General features: G+C 38.7%; 2 protein-coding genes and 1 long non-coding RNA gene across 3 annotated transcripts; 2 read left to right on the forward strand and 1 right to left on the reverse strand.

Annotated features, from left to right (window-relative positions):
- Positions 1–350: 350 nt before the first annotated feature.
- LOC137125939 (uncharacterized) lies at positions 351–8,335 on the forward strand. The gene is made up of 3 exons (XR_010914241.1): positions 351–477; positions 5,251–5,366; positions 7,317–8,335. It is a non-coding gene; the product is annotated as an uncharacterized lncRNA (long non-coding RNA).
- Positions 8,336–8,819: 484 nt separating this feature from the next.
- lepa (leptin a) lies at positions 8,820–11,156 on the forward strand. The gene is made up of 4 exons (XM_067502467.1): positions 8,820–9,150; positions 9,357–9,476; positions 9,996–10,177; positions 10,255–11,156. Exons 3-4 carry the CDS (start codon positions 10,034–10,036, stop codon positions 10,588–10,590), a joined length of 480 nt encoding a protein of 159 aa, XP_067358568.1. The 5' UTR covers positions 8,820–9,150; positions 9,357–9,476; positions 9,996–10,033; the 3' UTR covers positions 10,591–11,156.
- A 452-nt stretch (positions 11,157–11,608) lies between these two features.
- On the reverse strand, positions 11,609–19,041 carry rbm28 (RNA binding motif protein 28). The gene is made up of 20 exons (XM_067502466.1): positions 18,696–19,041; positions 18,436–18,582; positions 18,237–18,343; positions 18,051–18,126; positions 17,836–17,928; positions 17,651–17,722; positions 16,473–16,575; positions 16,203–16,387; positions 16,042–16,108; positions 15,826–15,935; positions 15,670–15,743; positions 15,406–15,541; positions 15,070–15,134; positions 14,805–14,963; positions 14,533–14,682; positions 14,319–14,393; positions 14,116–14,239; positions 13,699–13,831; positions 12,732–12,843; positions 11,609–11,931 (listed from the first exon to the last, which is right to left on the reverse strand). Exons 1-20 carry the CDS (start codon positions 18,811–18,813, stop codon positions 11,791–11,793), a joined length of 2,247 nt encoding a protein of 748 aa, XP_067358567.1. The 5' UTR covers positions 18,814–19,041; the 3' UTR covers positions 11,609–11,790.
- Between the last annotated feature and the right edge of the window lie 2,053 nt (positions 19,042–21,094).

The raw sequence follows: 21,094 nt of genomic DNA on the forward strand, positions 1-21,094 counted from the left end.
TTTATTTTGAAAGTGTGTTTGCCGTCTCTGTGTGTGTGTGGTTGTGTGTGTCCACTGTAGGGACACGTCAGCACAAACTCATTCTAGCATTTAAATGCTAAAGTATAATGAAAGGCTTTTATTTTGAAAGTGCGTTTCCGTACTGTGTCTGTACTCGGATTTGTGTTTCTGTACAGAAATCTGTAACTGTAAATAATATTTGTGTGTATGTAAAATAATGTGCAAATGTATTCACTCAAAACACTATCTGTAATTGTCTAATAATCTGAATAAACTCTTAGGTTTTAAGTAAAAGTGCTTGGTAGGTTTTCCGCGCCCTCAGCTCGGGCTCCCAGGCTCGGCCTTACAGGCCGGGCACGTTTCATCTCACAGTGTGCATTACAGTGCTCAGGCTTAAAAGAAGACTGAAGGTGCGAGGCCGGTCAGTAAAGCCAGTGCTGAACAGAGGAGCGTCCTGCCGCCGCTACAGTCCCTCAGGTGAGTCTCACCTTTACCTGTCTTTGAGTTGGTCGTGGTGTTTTGCTCTTGACTTTCTCCTGCTCAGCCAAAAACTGTTGCAGGCAGGTCAAGAGCTACAGCTAGTGTGACTAACAGCGAACAGTGTGAGCCAACTTTACTCCTAGAAGTGCTGTTCAGTGGCTACTGCACTTGTGCTAGAACAAGCCTTTCAGAGGAGACAGGAAACGTCTTGGAGATCTACAAGCAGAAAGTCCAGTTTCTACTGAACAGCACTTTGGGATAAACAATGACCTAAATGACTGAGAATCCCCACACACCGGCAACTTTACTGGTTTTTAGAACATAATCGTCACTGTTGTGCAGCTCACTGGGTTTTAACTCATACAGTGTCACGTCCAGTGACTAGTCAAGCTTAGTGCAGCTTTTATGGCCAATAACTCAGCATTTTTTTTAATGGCCGTTTACTCAGCATTTTCGTTGCCACCATCTACATGGGGTTCAGTAGACAAAACACACACACACAAACACAAAAAGAGGTAAGCGACACTACATCCAAAGCACTGATCCCGGATGCCTCTCCATCACTCTGCATTGGTCTTCTGAAAGTCTGCAGTGAGATAAAATATTTTAAATAGATGGTGATTGAGAGTTCAGTGTGGGACGTTTTTACAAATTGTGTAGTAAATTTACCTCAGATGCTCGTACATGTTGCCAGCGTGAACAGGTGAGTCAGTGAAAGTGCAAGTAAAAAGACCTGTGAAACACAAAGGCAACATTACCTGAAGAACTCCAACATCATCTGCTCCAGTAGTCCCATTGCAATGAAGGCTCAGCTAAACAAGAAATAATAACTTTTCATGAGTATAGCTTTAATAAAGCCAGACTAATAGGTAAAAGTGGTCCACACCCACAGCTCTGAGGTTAATCTTACCTGTCTAGAGTGAATGTGTGAATGCACAAGTTATAGGCTGTATTGTACGATGTGTCTTCTAACCTGTTGCCAGTTTTATCCTGGTTGGTTATCACCAGTTTATAAGGTGCAGTTGTGCACAGTCCAGTCAACCCACAACTACATAGAAGTCTTCATCATGAAGTGTTGTGATCAGATGTCCCTCTTGGACACAATAAATGAGACATGTCTGTGCATATATGTAAAAAGTCTGTTTCCCTTGTGGAATAGAGGAGCTACAGTCAGTAAACCAGTTTTGAAATACAGTTGGCATTGGTGTATTTGTATCTGTGCCTATCAAATACAAATACCATGATGGATACTGTATGTATAGTTGTGTATTGCATTACTGTTACTCTATGCAGCAATGGCTAGAAGGCCAACTTAATCATATTACAGCATTTCTGATCATTTCTAATGAGGTACAATCCACACAGTAAGCAAGTGTCCCTCCTTTCATAATGTTAACTTGGTTTATGCCAAATAAAAGGAAATATTACAGTCATAAAGTCACATGTTGTTAATATTTTTCAGTCAATGAGGCCTGAGTGACAGTTTTCTTGGTGTTGAAATACAACGTTTTTTGATTACACCATTTTGGATGTAAGATTAATTGTGCTGAGCGACATGTTAAGACTCGGTGATGAGTTAACGGCCATGAAAGCTGCAATAAGCAGGTTGATTAAACACAGATCTAATCATTGGACATGACAGTGTATGAGTTCACACTGACGATCATGTTCTAAAAACCAGTAAAGTTGCCGGTCTGTGGGGATTCTCAGTCTTCCAGGTCGTGGTTTATCCCAAAGTGCTGTTCAGTAGAAACTGGACTTCTGTAAATCTCCAAGACGTTTACCCTCTTCTCTGAAAGGCTTGTTCTGGCACAAGCACGCTTTCCAGCACTTTTACTTAAAAGTGTTTTCTTACATTATTATTATTAGACAATACAGTTAGTGTTTTGAGTGAATACATTTGCACATTATTTTGCATACATAAAAATATTATTAACAGTTACAGATTTGTGTACAGACACAAAAATCCGAGTACAGACACACAAACAGACTGAAATACAAATCCGAGTACGCACACACAAATCCCTGTATATAAAGACAGCTTGAGACACACAAGTCTAAGTACTCACACACAAATCCCTGTACACATACAAATAATTTTGCTACCATTCTACTTCCATACTGGTGGAGAAGAACTGAAAGAAGATAAAAATACCTGCGTTTTAATATATAGTTTGTTCAAGTAAGATTAAATTTGACGGAAGGAAAGAAGGAAACAGAAGAAAAAAGTTGATAAAAGTGGAAGCTGAAAAGTTGGAGTGCGTGTGATGTCACCCACTCTAGCTGCTCCTACATTCTGCTGATGGAGAAGAACTCAGGTAAAGTGTGTGGACACAGCTCTGTGGCTGATCACATGATCTGATGTCGCTGTGTCCGTTACCATAACAATGACTGTTGCCTGCCTGCTGAGTCATGAGCCAAATGCAGAAGAAAGGCTGTGAAAGTGCTGAGACTTTGCCTATAAAATATGAAAAAGTATTAGTCCTATTGAAAAAACAAAACAAAAAAACTGTGAGCGGCAAAAGGCTTCACCGAACACGGTGATGTACTTTATTTGAGATACTCCCTTAAATGAAGGCGTGGTGATTTTAAAACAGCCCCGTTTGTGATTTGAGAAGAATTTCGACGGAAGGAAAGAAGGAAAAACAAGAAAAAAGTTGCTAAAAGTGGAAGCTGAAAAGTTGGAGTGCGTGGGATGTCACCCACTCTAGCTGCGCCAACATTCCGCAATACAGGAAGCTGATCAATAGAGGCAAGTTGAAGGGAAGTTTTCAGTGCTTCTCGTTGACTTAAATGGGGAAAAAAAGTGACAAAAAGTGAAATAAAATAAAAAGTATAAAAGTTACTACAGAGAAAAGTAATAGGCTCGATCTCCTAAAAGAGAACTACAAGTGTTACAGCTCTCCCACTAATTAGGAGGAAACATTGCAGCATGCAAAGGCTCATTCTGTGGTCATATCTAACACAGACTTATAAATGCTGAACCTGCACCTCAAGTAGATTCCACTACAGACAGCAAGGGACACAATACAGAAGCACTTGTTCTTCCATTTTGAAACATTTAGACTCAAGTTTTCAATCAAGTTGTTAAAGTAACTGAAGATTGTGCTTATGAACTAAATTTTACTCAACCACTTTCTCCATCCATCCATTATCTGTAACTGCTTGTCCTGTTCAGGCTCGCAGGGGACTGAAGCCTATGCCAGCTGTCATTGGGCGAGCAGCAGGGTGCACCATGGACAGGTTGCTAGTTTATCCCAGGACCAACACAGACAGACAACCATTCAAACCTACAAGAAATTAACCAATTAACCTAACATACATGTCTTTGGACTGTGCGAGGAACACGCAACACATGTGAGCATGAGGAGAACATGACAACTCTACACAGAAAGGCCACAGCTTCTAGCTCTGAGGCAGCAACACTAACATCTCCACCACCACCCAGAGGACCTACTGCACTTACTACTTCAAACTTGAATTAAAATTGAATACATGGTCTGGCGATTAGAGTAAATTATTTTCACATTATTTAAACAATACGTGTTGCTAAAATGACTTAAATGGCATCAGGTGGTATAACACTGGATGACTTTTTTTATATGACCTGCTCCTCTTCAGCCCAGGTCTCTGTATTTACTCATTTCTAGTCCTAGATAATTATCAGGTCCAGACCCTGTATTCAACCGATTCAATACGTGTCTACAACATGGGTTTGATTTGGATATTTACTTTCATTCTGAGTCAGTTTGCTTGTCACATCCTGCCAGAGTCTAGTGTGCGTCTGTATATTTGGCACAAGTGGGTTTCCAGATGTAGGACAGTTTTGTGTATAAGCAGACAATGTCCTATAGTGCACAAGGACTTTTCAGATTTCAAATACATGTACATGTAACATAAAAAGCCAAATTCAGTGATGGTCTCTTAACTTGGAATCAAATTCCAAAGAGCACTTACTGTCAGTTAGTAACTTGACCAAAACTTTAATTGACATCTGACTTGCTCAAACAGAGTCCGCTGTGTGCACCATCTGCAGAACTCTAAATGCTCCTAAGAATTTGTTAGTGGGGCAGAAATTGTAAAACAAAATGAATCAGGAACTTGTATTAGATTTTAGAAGCTATAATCAGCTTGAATTCACTCAGGCGTTTAAATTTAGTTTTAACTAAAAAAAAACACCTGTTCAAACCTTTAAAGTGTTGCCTAACATGTTATTCTGTTAAAACTTTTACTTGCTGACACTGGACCTTTACAGGGTCTGGCTCTGAACCACGGCCTCTATAAAATGTTGAGTCTTAGTTTTATGGTGTTAACGTCACTTAGGAGCATGTGGGTAAAAACAACATTGTGCTGAAAAGCAGCACATGCAGGATCACTACATCACTACAATTCCCGTCATTCCTCTGACTCATCCATAAAGGTCCTGCTGAGTGGAATTCCTGGTTTCTATGCTGATGCTGAGTAAGTAATCCAATACTGTGTAAGGCCCCTAACCAGGTCTTAGCCAAAAGAGAACAGGTCAGCAACACTTTGTTAACCTTTCAGTCTGTATATTATTCTAGACCATTCATCAGCAAAGTAATTACATCCTATCTCCTAAACACTTGATGGGTTCTGCTCACTTAGTATTGATGTGTGCAAGTGTGTGTAGATTGATTGAGGAGTGCACGCTTATTATGAGGATGACTCATATGCTCCCAAAAGTCATGTGGCACCTAGTCCTCATGAATTATTAATGAAGTCTTGCAGTGTCCTTGTGCCAAATTCCAGGAGGTGACTTCTTGTCCTGCAGGGATGCAGTCTGAGTGATCCTCCATGATGCCACACACAAAGGAACAATCGAATATCAAACTCTGGACTCACAAAACCGTAATGTGGCCACAAAGGTAAAAATGTGTATTTTCGCTGTTTAGAAGTAATTGTGTATGATGAGAACTACAAACAGAATTCATAAACTTGACAACTCTGTCTGACAAATAGGAAATAACATGACTTATCCGAAGTTTAGTGAACCAATTTAAAGATTGGCTCTCCACAGACACCGCAGATTTATTTAAAATGAAAAGAATAAATAAAGCATGACGAGAGTTTTTCGATATTGATTTGCCCAAAATATTATGGTTGTGCATTACACTGTGTAGTAAAAGAATTTAATTGACTGAATGTTAATCGTAACCTAGTCAAGACTGAATACTACTATTATTGTAAAATATTTCCTGTACAGAGACATCAGATACTGGCAGGCCACAGTCACATTTAAAAATAGTTTTAGTGACAGGGAGCTTTTATTCCCCCCAGATGTCAGTTCTGTAGTAGAACAGCTTGGAAGAAATATTTTAACAAAAATTGGAAACTATCCACCCAATTATGTAATTCACTTCATTCCTTCATGTTTTTCTTTCATGAATAATCCAGAGTTCCCGTTGAAAATTCAAATGTTACCCGGTCACCCATTTACCTTCTTTCCCAGAAACATGTCCCTAACTGTCTTCTCACCAAGACAGACCCTATCCTTTCTGTTTATTCTTCCCTATGCGTAGCAAGGACCATGTGTTAATAATTTTATGAGACTATGTAAGTGAGTGGGTGTGTGCTCAGCGCACGGTGAAACATGTGCATGAGGCTGTTAAGCGCAGAAAGATTTACTGTAAGTTACCTTGAGAAAAAAGCTTAACATTCTTAGCCTCTCTGACCTCTTTGTGTTTCAGAGAAACAGAAACTTGCTCTGTTTGCCCATGTCCCCCCTCCTCCTTCTCCCACTCTGTAGCGCATCAACAGACATGTTTCAAAATAGCCATGTTCTGTGCAAGATACAGTATGTAGTTTCAAAACACTTTTCCAAGAAGAGCAATCTGAGTTAATGTAAAAAATAACTAAAGTGTTACAAAATTGTGGCAAAGACATGTTTAGACGGGAAGCTCTTAATGCCTAGCATCCCAAGGCAATCATACTTTTCAAGGTTATGTTTACTGTGTATCAGTGTGAATCCAGTATAGGTGCATAACGGACTGTGTGTAAGGAAATCAACAAGCTTCTGAATAATAGCATTGCTACCATTTGGGCCATCACAGACAAACTGTGTGTTGATATAAAACAATTGCTGCAGGAGATTTTGGAGGAACCATAGTTGATGTTTGTACTATGTTCAGAATGTTACACTCTTAAACGCTTAGGCTGAACCAGGAAAACTTGTCCAAAATACATAATTGGCTGAACTTTGTAAATGTTCAAACCTCACCTGAAGCCTATTCTATAGGTCTGTTTTTTTCAGTGGCGTAGTACCTATAAAACAAAGTGTGTGTGTGCTATGTTTGAGTAGACATTTGACATAAGTCAAAGACCCCAGAAACTTAGACAGTGATGATAAATGCACACAAACAAAAGGTTCTCTACGCCTCACAAGAGAAACAAGCCTGTGGAAAACTTTACAGAAGAGCACTCCCGAACACAAGAATCAAACTAGAACCAGGCACAAGAAAACTATGAAAGATCAGCAACAGGCCAATTCTAAAACTGGGGAAGTTTAAATAAAAATGTTTGTCAGTCTTTGACACTGTGCAGATACACCAATCCCAACACCTTGTCAGCACATAAAGGGGTTAAAATCAGCTCCACCTTTACCAGCAGTGATTTTTGACCCTTTTTTTTATAATTACTGTACATGTGTTTTTAGTGATGTACCTTTACTTTGCAATAAAAGTGTAGATAATCTCCTCCGTACTGTTACTGTAGTAAAAGACTTGAAGTCATCTTTGTAGTGGAGACTTTCTGTAGACCAATACTTGTACTTTTACTTGAGTATTGAGTTTTTTAACTTCGACCACCTTTGCGCACAGGGTATCACCTTTTGCTGTGTAGCCACAGACTGCTCAGAAAGGCCACGCTGACCCTCGTCCTCTATAACATTATCAGGACCACCTGTGTTAATGTTGTGGTTGATCAGTGTAAATGTGTCCGGCTGTGATACACAAGAAAGTTCGTGGGCTATGAGCAAAAGGGCTGAAGCTCAGCTGATGTCATTAGAGTGTGAGAGTGTTTGTGTGAATGGGGGAAAGTGTTGCAACATTGTAATGTGCTTTGGATAAAAGTGTCACATGTGCAGACCTTATATCATGGACGTAGGAAAAATTCATAAAAAAAACACCGGGGCATAGTTAATACATGTGGTGAAATACCCTTAAAAAATTTTAAAGAACTGGTAATGTTATTGTCACGTAGACAGTTTTGATGCATGTCACGAGCTGCCTGTCACGAGTAAATCACACCATGTATGACTGTGTCAGGATAATGACTGACAATGATTTTCAAATCAGGACAGGCAGGGAGTGTTGATTAGGCATTACCTAATGGAGGTGACGCAGAGAAATCCTCGGTTCTGACTGCGAACACTGTCAGGTGGCTCCGAGTACCTCGACAGCACCAGAACAGCTCACAGAGACTGACAGGTCTTTACAGAGACAACTGGCTGAAGGCATCACAACTGCACACAGAACAGTTGGTGCAGCCTCACTCAATAAAGTCATATATACATCCTGGAAGATAAGTCAAACAACTGATCACCATTTCTCTATACAGAGAATTATCACTATAATATTTTGAGACTTTTTACTTTTCTTTAACAAGCCTTATTCTTGACACATCAATGAGACTTTTTACTTTTCTTGTCCATGACATTGTTAGTAGAATCATAGCCAACATAGGGCAAGAAAACAAATATTTTATGTATTGGTTCTGTATTATTGATTGTACTGTTAATGCTTTTCACTTTTGAATTTGCTCAATAAAGTTCATATTCTGCAACTAAAGTAAAAATTGTCAAGTTTTAATTGTGAACTTCGTATGGGTTCCTCTACCCTCTTACTATTATAGGCCAGCAAGGTTCATAAAATGAAGCTTCTCGTATGTTTGTCAAGACTTTGAAATATGTCTCCCAAGCAGTGAAAGCAAACTCACCGGCTCAATACTATAACACTAGACACATCAGGAAGGGAGCTACTCCACTATTAACTAGTGTTTTCATTGGTATCTCTAATTTCAGTCCACAGCTGGTGCTGATGAAAGGGTAGGGGCCGTCCCGTCAACCCCAGTCACCCCCCACCCCCACCACCCCCGATCTTGGTGCCTGGTGACATTGGGCAATCTTCACAATGATTAGTGAGATCAGTGTAAGTGGAGGATATGACATAAAAGGCATATAAGACTTATGCCGGGGGGTGAAAGTGTTGTGCAATTCCGGATTTGCCATTTATACAAATAAAGCATTTCTCATTCTTCAAAGCCTTCCGTTGCAATTCCAAAACACTGAATCCCTGCTGTTCCAGTCAAGGTTGTAGTGGCAACTCTGGGACTTAACTTTATTTCCCGCTATAAAAGGATACAAAAAAAAAAAAAAAAGCTGATTTATGATAAAAAAATTGTCTACGTACATTTTTGCCCACTGATTCAATTATGACAGTTGCCAAAAATGTACAGTAGATTGACACTTCCGGTCTCTTGCAGTGCCACTGGGGGATTCGGGGGGCATGAAATGGAGAGATAAGTAAGTGGGTGGATTAGGATGGGAATGGGGGTCAGAAAGAGGTGAGTAAGAGATGAGTCAAGAGTCATCCACTATAAGATGTCCTGAAGGAGCCTACCAGTAGCATACATGCGGCCACCAGCCCTGGGAAGGTGAGCTCTCCTCTTCATTTCCTTCAGTCACACTCTCACTCCAACTCTTTCCTTGTTCTTTGCTTCACTTGCTTGTTTTTATTTATTATTGTGCCTGTTTTAAATTAATAGGAATTTGGAGAGTTAACAACTTTCGGGATGTTTAAAAGTTTGACTGTTGGCTAAGATTTAACTTTTTTTTTTTTTTGACAAACCACTTTTTATAGACTTTCCTGTGGATCCAGCTGAAGGTTTTACTGGGCCTATTCTTCACAGAGGAAAACTGATAGTTGGGAATAATCAGCATTCTGACCAATCAGAGGAGGTCAACGAGTTCTTCTTGATCAGTAAGTTTATTAGCATTCTCATTTATTCCAATTTGATAACTCTGAATCCCTGACAGGCTTTATAGAATCTGAAGAGCAAAGCAGGGCTGTGACAGAGCAGGGTGAGAGTGGGCTGGAAACCACAGAGAGTCTCACTGTATTGTTACCATAAGTTGCACAACGTAGTTTTAACTAACAAATCATTCTGTGGATAAAGCTGTCGGTGCATCGAGTGGTTAAAATCAATTTCACCTTTACCAGCTGCTGTTTTCATTTGCCAAAACTGCTGATCTTTGTACCAGTTACACAGCCAGAAAATCACAGGTGTCCCCATCTCAAATATTTACTGCCATAATCAAACAAGTTGAGTAAATTACTGGAAGGAATGTGTAATCTTTTAATAACTGATGCCATGATGGTATGAACCGGGTGAGATGACACACTGTTGACACAGCAAGTGAAAGCTGTGTCACAAAACTGCAAACATCAACAGGAAGAATCACCTGGCTTAAGGATGATTTAATTCCATTTCTCTCCCAGGAACATCAGAGCCTGTCTGAGATACGTACCTGGGAAATATGGACTACACTCTGGCACTCGTGTTTTCTCTGCTGCAAGTACTAAGTGCGGGCACAGCAGCTCCAGTAGAAGTGGTGAAGATGAAGTCAAAAGTGAAAGGATTGGCTGAACAGCTGGTGGTTAGGCTCAACAAAGACATCCAGGTAAGGATTTTAGATCTGTTGAAGGTGACAGAATGTGAAGTTGGACTGTCTGTGACACATTCCCATTTTTGTTGCAGGTGGCTCCTAGCTTCACACTCAGTCCACCTACTGATGTTCTGGATGGTTCTTCCTCCGTAGTTAGGGTCTTGGAGGGTTATAACAGCCTGATCTCTGACGGGTTTAATGACGTCTCGCAGGTCAAGTTTGACATCTCTTCTCTGACCGGTTACCTCGTTCATTGGAGGCAGGTGCACTGCACTGAACAGCGGCCAAAGCCTTTGGTGTCGGGGCGGCTGCAAGAGTTACAGAGTCAAAAACAGTTTATTCACACTGTGAGCATGGAGGCTCTCATGAGAGTGAAGCTGTTCCTCAACCTGCTGCTGAAAAATCTGGATCACCTTGAGATTTGTTGAAAAACAGACATTAGGAATAATAATTATAAGCTTGTCTGATTTTTGGACCATATTCAGTATCAGTGATGCCTAATGTTTGTTTGGAAGGATGCATAATCTTGAATATGCACTTATTTATATACATATTTATTTTATCTACTGTAATTTTTTTGTTTACAAAATTTTACAAAAGTTTTCATCAGCATGTTTGCCGTAAAGGTGCTGTTTTCACGAGGATATTTATATGCAAACTGACCTGCTTTGCACACAGATAAAAATCTGCTTTGTAATATTTACCAATATTGTTACAATTTGCTCATAAAAACTGAATCAGCAAAGTTGAGTTCAGCCAGAGGGAACCTCATGATGATGTCATCTCGGAAGCACCCTGAAAAAAAGGTGGAAACCGGCCAAGAATAACAGGTGTGTTTATATAAGAACTAAAGAAGAGGAAACGTCAAATTTAGGTGCAATGTTGAAGCCTGTTTTAAAATAGTTATTTATATCTGTAGACATGTATTTTTTATAACTATTTTTTTATACCTGTTGGATTTGAACTTTGAATAAATATGATTATAAAAAAAAAACTCACAAGCTTGTCAGTGTTGTGTAATGAGTTAAAGACCAGGTTAATATATAATGTCATGTCTTGTTGTTTGTCTCTTGGTCCACTTGTTCATGTGTGGGATGTTATTTATCCAGAGCTTATAATTTACTCATGTTAAACAGTGGCACTGAAAAGTGAATGTACTGACATGTGAATCCTACACTGGATTTACACTGGATACAAAAAGAATTTGATGAATAATAAGACACAGACTCAGCTTTTTTTAAAATATATTTTCATAAAAACAAGCATACACACACACACAAAAAAAACTTTCCCTACATATCTCAGTTTCAGTAGTAAAAATAAACAGAACCATGTGCATGTATTACAAAATGTTATATGAAATATGAAATGAAATAATGAATTAAATTTTATCACATGACGTCATTTACTGCACATTTACCACAAAACTGATTAAGGTCGAGCATATTCTAAAACCTCAGGATGTCTCTCTCTCTCTCTCTCTCTCTCACACACACACACACACACACACACACACACACACACACACACACACACACACACACACACACACACACACACACACACACACACACACACACACACACACACACACACACACACACACACACACACACACACACACACACTTAACTATCAAACCACTTGCTTCTTTTGATGCTGGTATTCTTTTCATTGTTACCCATGAGCTTCGTCTTGTACTGCTGCACCAGGCTGTCAAAACGATCCCCATCTCTGTTCTTGAAACGCTTGTTTGCTGCTTTAAACTTCTGGAAAAATAAAATAAAGACATTTATGAGGTGAACTCTGACCAACTTCAGTTAAACTTAGTTCTCTCTAACTGTACTAGCACTGTTACTACCATAAAAGGGGTTTAAATTTGGAAAAATTACACTGTATGGTGGGGACCATGCAACTATCCATCACAGCTTATTGAGAAAAACGTGTGGTCAACAGACGGATCGACTAGTATGTATATAACTACATTACAATCCTGCAGTGCCACACGTTCAATAGCTTTTTTGGTAGTGTGCAATAGTCTGTAGTTCAGTGGGCATTATCATATATTCTCATAATCCACCTACAGTTCAGGGTCTAACAGACAGCAGCAACCACCTTTAGGCTTGCTAGGACTTGGATCTTAATTTCAAAAGAAACTTCTTGACAAACTCATTCGGGTGAGACTGTGGTTGTCCACCAATCTCGCAGTTGTTGGTTCGATCCCCGGCTCCTCCGGTCACATGTCAAAGTGTCCTTGAGCAAGACACTGAACCCCAACTTAGTTGCTCCTGGTGAAAGTTGGCCAGCAGCATAGCAGCTCCCATTGGTGTGTGAGAAGTGTGTGTGATTGTGAGTGCGAATGGGTGAATAAGAAGCAGTGTAAAGCGCTTTGAGTGCCAATAGGTAGAAAAGTGCTACAGTGCAGACCATTTACTATTTTACCATTCATAAGAGGATTTTGGAGTTTTTTTAATCTGGACTGACAAAGGCAATTTCTTTTAGTAGTTCAATCAGTTACTCTTCACTCTGTGAATATGGCCCCCAGATGCACAACATGACATTTATTAACCTGGTTCCTGGGCTGTGCGGGTTTCTCCATCTGTTGCTGACGTTCTTTCCTGCCGGATCCAGGTCTTGCTTTCTTAGGTGGTGGGGCCTTCTGCTTTTCTTTATCGCGAATTCTGTAAAGGGCAACATTCATTACAAATGCTCTCAGCTGAGACTTATTAAAAAGCACAGGCACAGAGCAAAGATTTACTTTGAAAAGCATTTGAGTGAAGCTCACTTTTATGACCAATCAGAAAGGTTTCTGACCAATTTGCTCTGTATCACAGCAGACTGAGGGAGGGCTGGACACCACGGAGGGGACTGATTCAGACTCTATCTTTAGTGCTACCTTAAGTTGCACAATGTAGTTTTAACTAAATCAGCTTCACCTTAACCAGCTGCTATTTCCATTCCACTACAAGTCTGTTTAGTAACACAGTTCTTTGTCCTTTGTTTTTATTGATTTCTAGAAATGTTTCTTTGCCATAATTTTTATCCTTTATGTTAAAGAAGTCCATGCCATGATCATTTTGGTTGAAAACCAGCGGCGCTTTCACCCATTAAGCAGTGAAGATTTGGTTGTGTAGATACCGAGTGAATATGCATCAGTGCCGTATTGGGGTTTTGCTCGACTGGGCTTCAGTACCCAAGTTACTTTTTAAAGCTCGTGTGTATAACTCAAAATAGGTAACAACATATATACAACAACATATGATCAAGCTGAAAAAGACTAGATAACAACTGGGGAAGCTAGAGTGCCATAAAGCTACATTTTGAGTGAGTCATTATTAGGCAACTCAATTGAGTAAATTCAAAAAGGTTTGGGAATAAACACAGAGTTCTGCTCTGTATTTCAACAGGTGCAATGAGGTAACATGAAGTGAGGCTGTTGTGAGTGTAGGTGGGGTACTGCATTTTAAAAAAGCAGATCCTACAGATTTTAATTTGGAACCGATTGAGGTGATTCAAAAGTGGTTATAACACTACACCTGATCTTTGGTCCACGATGGGACGGCAAAGGTAGAATCTTCTTTCTTTTCTTTCCATTCTTCAGATCTACATGTTCCACCTCAGGGTTGGTCTGGAAGCCAGAATAATGTTGATCTTTCTTCTGAGGAGCAGCTGATAAACACCGAAAATTGGAAAGGAGTTCAAATTGAAGAAAAACAATGTGAGCATTAATTGTAACAGCAAAACTAAAATGCTTCAACACTTGTGTTACTTTTTTAAACGGATAATGCAATCAGACAAATGCGTATGAGAAACAGCAGTTATGCATCCTAGTAGGTGTTCTCCATCACCCATCATAGTTGTGATATCACTTACACAGCTGAGTCTTTTGCAAGATCAACTCCTTTCATCTAAATTAAACTCTTGTATACGATACAGAAATAGTATTTTCATACCTCTCTGCTTGCCAGTCTGCTCAGACTGTCTTTTACTTCCACTTTTCCCAGGTCCTTTTTCATTTTCAGCTGTCTGCAACTGAGGTTTAGGTCCTCCTTCTAAAGGCTGATTGTGTTTAAATTCCTGTAAAAATATCCATATTCATTCATTCATTTCTATTTAAATGAATTTGAACAGGAATCCCAAAATTACACCAGCACACCTTGTTTTTTTGTCGTCGCATTTCCTTTATTTTGAGTTTCCTTGAATCCTCCAGGGAAAACTCAACAATTGGTCTCTGCAAGATGAAACAAAATGCATAGTTGTACTTCACTAATTGTGAACAAGGAAAACAAATGTGTCCAATAAATGCAGTGGAGGCAGATCTTCTCTTAAACACACAGACAATAATTAGTGGTTTGATATAGAAAATGTACCTTATGTGGGCCAAAAATGTCAGGGTTGTTGTTGAGGTAACGAAGCGTGGCGAGAGCATGGTCATGCTCGTGGAACTGAACAAAGCCATAACCTAACGATTGACCCATCACCTGACCCTTTTGTGGCTTTTTGTCATACATCACCCGACACTAAAGGGAAAAACAAGAAGCATACACACAAACAGCATTAACAACAATGACAACAACACCCCCTCCTGGGCAAAAAGGCACAATATTTTTAATTCTAGGACAGGGACCATGTTGTTTCTTACTTCTGTGATGCGAACACTTTTGGCTTCTTTTACAGCTTCAAGGCAAAGCGCTTTGAGTTTCTTGTTGTCCACTGATTTGGGTAGATTATGGACACACAGACGAGTCTTTGACACAAAGACATTTATGTCCCGAAGCTTGGCCCTCTTTATTTCTTCAAACTAAGAAAAAACATCAAAGATATAAATCAACGCAGGAGTAACTTTGGATATAAAAGTCTAAGATAAACCATTATGCATTAAAAATATTGATGAAAAATGCACTCACTCTGGTTCTTTTGATCATGTCTGTTTCAGGCACACCCTCTGCAGCCTTGGTTCCAGCGCGGATCACTGAGTGTTCAAAACACAACAACATTCAGTTTGAACACAGATTTAGAAGGAATTTATTAAAGAAGTGTGTCACCTAAACTTGTCCCAACTATTTACATTAGTTACAGAGAGAAACTGTTGATTTAGGATGTGGTGATGGTTTCTGTCTCTCCAGTGAATCATAAAACCAAGCATTTAAAGTAGAATGTGTGATGCACTAGTAGACCTGAGTAAGAGAATAAAACATTGGTAAAAAATTAAATAAAGAAGAGAATGAAATGGGTTTACTCACATCCCTCTCTGGCCAGGTACAGGTTCCTGGTGCCCGTTTCTACTTTAGCCTTGTTCACTTTTAGCTTGGCAGCATCCTCTCTGCTTACTGCTGACACGATCAACAGCTTTCTGCCATCAACACGGATGCCACCATTCTGCATCAAATAACACAATGTCACAACAGGGTGGCAAATTCATTGCTCAATGTCCAAAATTTGACAAAAGATGTCATGCCATAAACAAAACTCAAAGAATCTATATAATTATTGTGTATACATATTACCTCTGCTTCATCCTGAGCAGCAGCTATGCATTTGTCTGCAGCCTCTTTGGTCTTAAATTGAGCAAATGCGCAACCTGGTAAAACAACAAGTCCAAAATCAGCCTGTTTTCTACAACAACAACAAATGAGTGTTTTAGTCAAGGACTGCTGTCTGACCTTTTGAATGTTCTGTGTCTGGGTGGACAACAACCTTTATGTAGTTAAGCTCTCCATACTGTAGGAGAACTTCTTCAAGACCCTCTTCCTCTGTGTCAAAGGACAGGTTCCTAAACCAAACACAAGTAAGACAAATGATGAAACACCAAAAAGAAAGCAATAAGAACAAGTAACATGAATTAAAGCAGATTTAAGTAGCTGGAGCAATCATCCAACCTGATAAAAACTGTTCTGCCTTCTTTAACATCTGAAGGAAGAAGTTTCTTAGAGGTTTTCTTTTGAGCTGCATAAAAAAAAGGCAACAGTGTATAAAAACAGGTTCAAGAAAACAATTACATTTCTTTTTTAGACATAGAAGATAAACTGAGATTTTAAACCTGATCCATCTTCTTCATCCAGACTGTCATCTTGATCATCATTTGAATCAAGGCTACTTTTATCATCATCATCATCACCATCATCATCAATACTATCATCTTCATCCTCATCTTGTTCCTCAGTATCATCGTCGTCATCTGACTGGGATTCCTCCACCTGCTGCACAGCTGCTTTTGAAATTCCTCTGCAGGAAGATGTGCATCAAAATTGGTAACTTGTTTAAATGGCAGTGGTATATGAACATAGCTGAGGATATTTGAGATCCACACTTTTTCTTTGCAGGTGCTGCTTGTTTCTTTTCTTCATTTTCATCTTCAGTGTCACTCTCTGTGTCTGACTGTTTTGAAGTCTCCAGCTGTACATTTTTATTTCCTATAAGACAAATAAACCATATTAATGATAATCAACTTTATTTGGCTATACACAAATCTTTTAATGACCATTAGGATAAACAATGGACTTTATGCAAGAACCACTCAAACAGTTTTGTTCTCAACCGCCACATCTGGGCAATTCACTGGCATTCACTAATTTTCTAATACTTAAAAAGGCAGAAATTCAATTCAGGACCAGTCCAGACTTGTCGCTGGAGACATCACAGATTTACCATTTTCCCTGCGAGGAAAACTAACTCATTTGTCTTAAGAAAAAAGTGGCTCAATTCAAATTAAGACTACAAATGTGACACAACTAATTGATTTATTAAACAAAAATACAGAAAATCCTAACGCTATTAAGATTTTTTTCATCATATCATTATCATGGCTTGTCAATTGCTGAAATATATTTTAGATTTCAGTCCTTTTATAGCTTTTAAGTTTCTTTAGGAAAATTCTGTGATTATGTGTTAATTATTGATCGCAGTCTTTCAATGAGGCCTGGTTTTAAATTTTAGTCACTGTCATCTTCATCTTCTCTTCTAACACCTGACAGTCTAACATCACCTTCAGCTTCAATATAGCTTCAATATTGTTTACTATAACATCTCATCGACTGCTGTCCTCTGAACTGCATTGCATGTTAGTCATGGGACACTTTGCTTTAGAAAGGTGTTTTTAGCATCTTAATTTAATGCAGCCTAAACTATTTCTCTTTCCTCTGTCACAGAATAGCACTGCTGTGATGACACATAACTGAGCAGTGTAGCCTAACATTGTCTAAGAACAGGCAGCCTTATATTGCAATTTCAGGGGTGTTATTCATGGTATTAATTAATTTCCCAGACACGGTGCTCCTCATGAACAGGTGGCACTAATCCATCTGAAGGGTGATTACGACAATTTTATGCAGTTAAGATCATTCTGATATGGAACACATTTATGTTAATGTGTTCGAAAAGACAAAAGTTCAAAATTGCTCTTGCATTAGGCATTTTCTACACAAATTATAGAGTTTTTGTGGATTATACAAAGCAAGTAAAGTGGCTTTTTTCAACACTGATGATCACCTGCACTTGAAGATTGCCTTGTGGCAACAAATTTGTCCTTGGGCACAGCCCAGTCAACTGCTACCTGTCGACCTGTGAATGAAAAAATAACATTTGAAAATGCAAACTAAATAAAATGTTACCTCTCCTAAACTAGATATAAGTGTTTCGGTCCCATAAACAAGATAAGAGTCTCAGTCACCAACCTTTTATCTCCTTCAAGTTCATGGCATTAAGTGCTCTTGCTGCCTGGGACACATTTTTAAGCATGACAAATGCAAATCCTCGCATCTTCCCATCTAGAAAATAAACAGTAAATAAACACATAATGGGTATATGACTAATCAACCAAACAAATTCACATTGTAATTCAAATTTCTTAAGAAAGTTATACCCCATGTAAAAATTTAAAACATTATACCAGGTTTGAGGGGAATTTTGGCCTCAAGAACTGTTCCAAACTTGGTGAATACTGCTTTCAGATCATCTTCTGAACACTGCGACACAGATATAATGCAACAGGTTAAGCATTTCAGGAAATAACTGTGAAAGTTAGACAACAAATTAGGGTCAGTTTGCCCTTTGGTGTTGCTCAACAAAGCTGTACCTTAAAACTGAGGTTTCTTATGATGAGTCTAGCTTTCAGTTGTTTTTTCCTGAAGCCTTTGTGTTGCTGTTCACATTTCTTTGGTGCAGAAGCTGAATCTGTGGGTGCTAAATGGAAAATATGTGCAGGATCATGAGCAAGTACACATAACGTGAGAGCTGTGCCAATTGCTAGTTTTGGAACATGTATTAGTTCATACCCGTTTTCTTTTTGTCTCTGATTTTCTTCTTCGCTACTGTCAGAAAAAGTTTCTGTCCGTCGTAATCTTTTATTTCTTTTAAGGCTCGCTGAGCATCGTCCTCCATGGAATACGTGACATAGCCAAATCCCCGACATTTCTCTGTGCCTGGTTTAAGCACAAGAATAAGTTACTTGTTATAAATTGTTTAATACTATGTTACTCTGTATATGTCCGTTTAATTGTGCAGCAATTGGTAACGACAATGACAGCAAAATCACCTTTCTCTCTGACTACGAAGCACTGCTTTACCGGACCAATCTCTGAGAAGATTTCCTCCAGACGATCGTTTGAAGCAGAAGCTGGTAAAGAACTGACGAATATGGTCTGCGTCGGCATGGCGGCCGCTGCCTGGCTAAGTCAACCTTAGCTCGGCTAAAAAACTGGTGTACAATGTGTCAACAACACAACTCTGAACATTAATAAAAAACGACTCGATCTCACACAAAGTAATGAGATGAATACAAGAGACGCCGCAAGTTAACTTGAACACCACTAGCTGGCAGAGTAAAGTCGCATGTTTACATGATGTGGGCAGCCATCTTCCAAAGTGAACGGAAATAGTGACAGACCGTCACTTTACTCCCAGACAGCGCAGCGCCGCCTGCTGCCTCGGAGGGTTTTATTATGTCGCCCTATTAACTGAAGTTTCCTCCCCAAAATCCCCAAAACAAATGCGGTAGATGGAGAACAAAGAGGCCTAGAAACATAAAAAATAAAAGTAAATAATCAATAAAAGAATGGAATAGCGACTAAAAGATACAGACTATAACTTTACATTTTTAAATGCCGTTTATAACTGTAGCCTTATACGTGACACTTATTATTATATAGTCATCATCAAGCTTTTATATTATCTTCTCTAAGTGGCTTTTTACCACAAACGCACTTGGTTTCTTAGGTTTTATTGTCGTTGATTCAGGCCCTTCCAAGGAAATGTAGACTGTTCCAATACAATCCATCCCTGGAAGTTCACACATATATTTATTATTATTAATACAGGTTATTTATTATTATTATTATTATTATTATTATTATTATTATTATTATTATTATTATTAAAATTTATTTTTACAAATTAGAAAAAAGAATTGTAATAGAAAATGAATGGACACATTAAGTAAATGTCTATGTCCAGGATTACCACTCTGTCAGACTTTCCGTGAAGAGAAACTCCTGTCAAAGGTAATTGCACCTGTCAGGAATGAGTTTTAATTATTATCATAAGTGAACTGAATGAGTTTAGCCTCATTCTCCACTTGAAGAACTAAAAAAGGGTCAACTCTAATGCAGTTTCCCTTCACTTTATTTTCCTTATTAACTGCTGAAACTGTTCTACACTTCTGAACTGGGCAAGCATAGTGTATGTTTGTATGCACCTCGGTACTGAACATGATAGATAAAGTGCTGTTAGACACTCACTCCCTCTGGGACTAAGCTTGGCCATTTCAAATTTTTATAATTTTATAATTTTTTATAATAATTTTTTATAACAGAATATGACAAAACAAAAAGTACATCTCAAACAATATGCCTTTATTATTTATTTCCAGGCTATACAAAAGGCAAATATGTCTGACATCAGAGGCTTCATTCACAAAACTTCCTCAATCCAAAAAGCTGCTATTTTGATTAAATAAAATAAAAAATCTAAAATTAAAATATTTTAATAAAACATAAAACAAACATTTTAGCGCTTTGAAGAGCTCCTAAGGTGGAGCAGTAGTAGAAATATTCTTCAAATGCTTAAGAACAGTTAATGAAAGGCTACGCTTGTGCAGAGATGATGTTTGTGGTTAATGTAATTTGAGACCAATGCAGTAATGCAATGCAGTCATAACACCAGAAATGAAAAGGATCACATTAAAATGTTTAAACATTTAAAAAAATGCAACAGTGCAGCAGTGATGACTTGATCCTGTCACAAAAATTATTATGCTGCTTTCATATTCTCATACTGTGACAATGAATGTGTGCACCTTGTGCACCAAACAACGTGGATGCTTAAATTAACTAGGTAGCGTATTCATTAGCTGACGAAATCTGAGTGTTTTTTCTCCCATCAATTTCAAATTCATTCATTTCTAAATGTACCAGCAGGCTACCTCACAGCTAGTAAGTTGCAGGTCCTCGCCCCGGCCACCCACGGCCTTTCTGTGTGCAGTTCGCGTGTTCTCTAAATGCTTGCGTGGGTTTCCTCCCAAAGTCCAAAGAAATGCATTGGTACATTGCATCACAAGCAGCATACAATGGTATTAATTGAATATTTTATAGAAACCCTGACCAGGGCCACTGATTGCTACAGAAACCTTAGTCATGGTGTTAAACTGACACTACTTCATATGTAGCAAAAGGGTCAACCACAACTTCTTAGTGATAGTAATGTTATTATCCCTTTCATAGTCGGGTTTTCCTAAGGTAGGACTCTTTGCTAGAGCGTTTTAAGCTAAGTTAGGAGCTCTCTGAAAATGTTGTATAGAATCATTATCTAATGTGCTTAGTTAGTAATCAAAGCTTTTAAAATATGAGATGCATTTTCATGTTTACCAACCACCTTCATTAGGCGTTTTATTTGAGCTGCAAATGTTCAAACGATGATTTGTAATCTAAGCTATTGCCT

Source organism: Channa argus, chromosome 4 (genome assembly GCF_033026475.1).
Source record: "Channa argus isolate prfri chromosome 4, Channa argus male v1.0, whole genome shotgun sequence".
Classification (NCBI taxonomy): domain Eukaryota; kingdom Metazoa; phylum Chordata; class Actinopteri; order Anabantiformes; family Channidae; genus Channa; species Channa argus.

Bases quoted from the DNA above. Each gene is read 5' to 3' on its own strand.
- lepa (XM_067502467.1), top strand. From the start codon at position 10,034: ATGGACTACACTCTGGCACTCGTGTTTTCTCTGCTGCAAGTACTAAGT. The intron at 10,178-10,254 runs GTAAGGATTTTA...TTTTTGTTGCAG, and splicing joins GGCTCAACAAAGACATCCAG to GTGGCTCCTAGCTTCACACT.
- rbm28 (XM_067502466.1), bottom strand. From the start codon at position 18,813: ATGCCGACGCAGACCATATTCGTCAGTTCTTTACCAGCTTCTGCTTCA. The intron at 18,583-18,695 runs GTGATTTTGCTG...TGCTTAAACCAG, and splicing joins CTTCGTAGTCAGAGAGAAAG to GCACAGAGAAATGTCGGGGA. The intron at 15,744-15,825 runs GTCAGACAGCAG...TTGTTTTACCAG, and splicing joins AGACACAGAACATTCAAAAG to GTTGCGCATTTGCTCAATTT.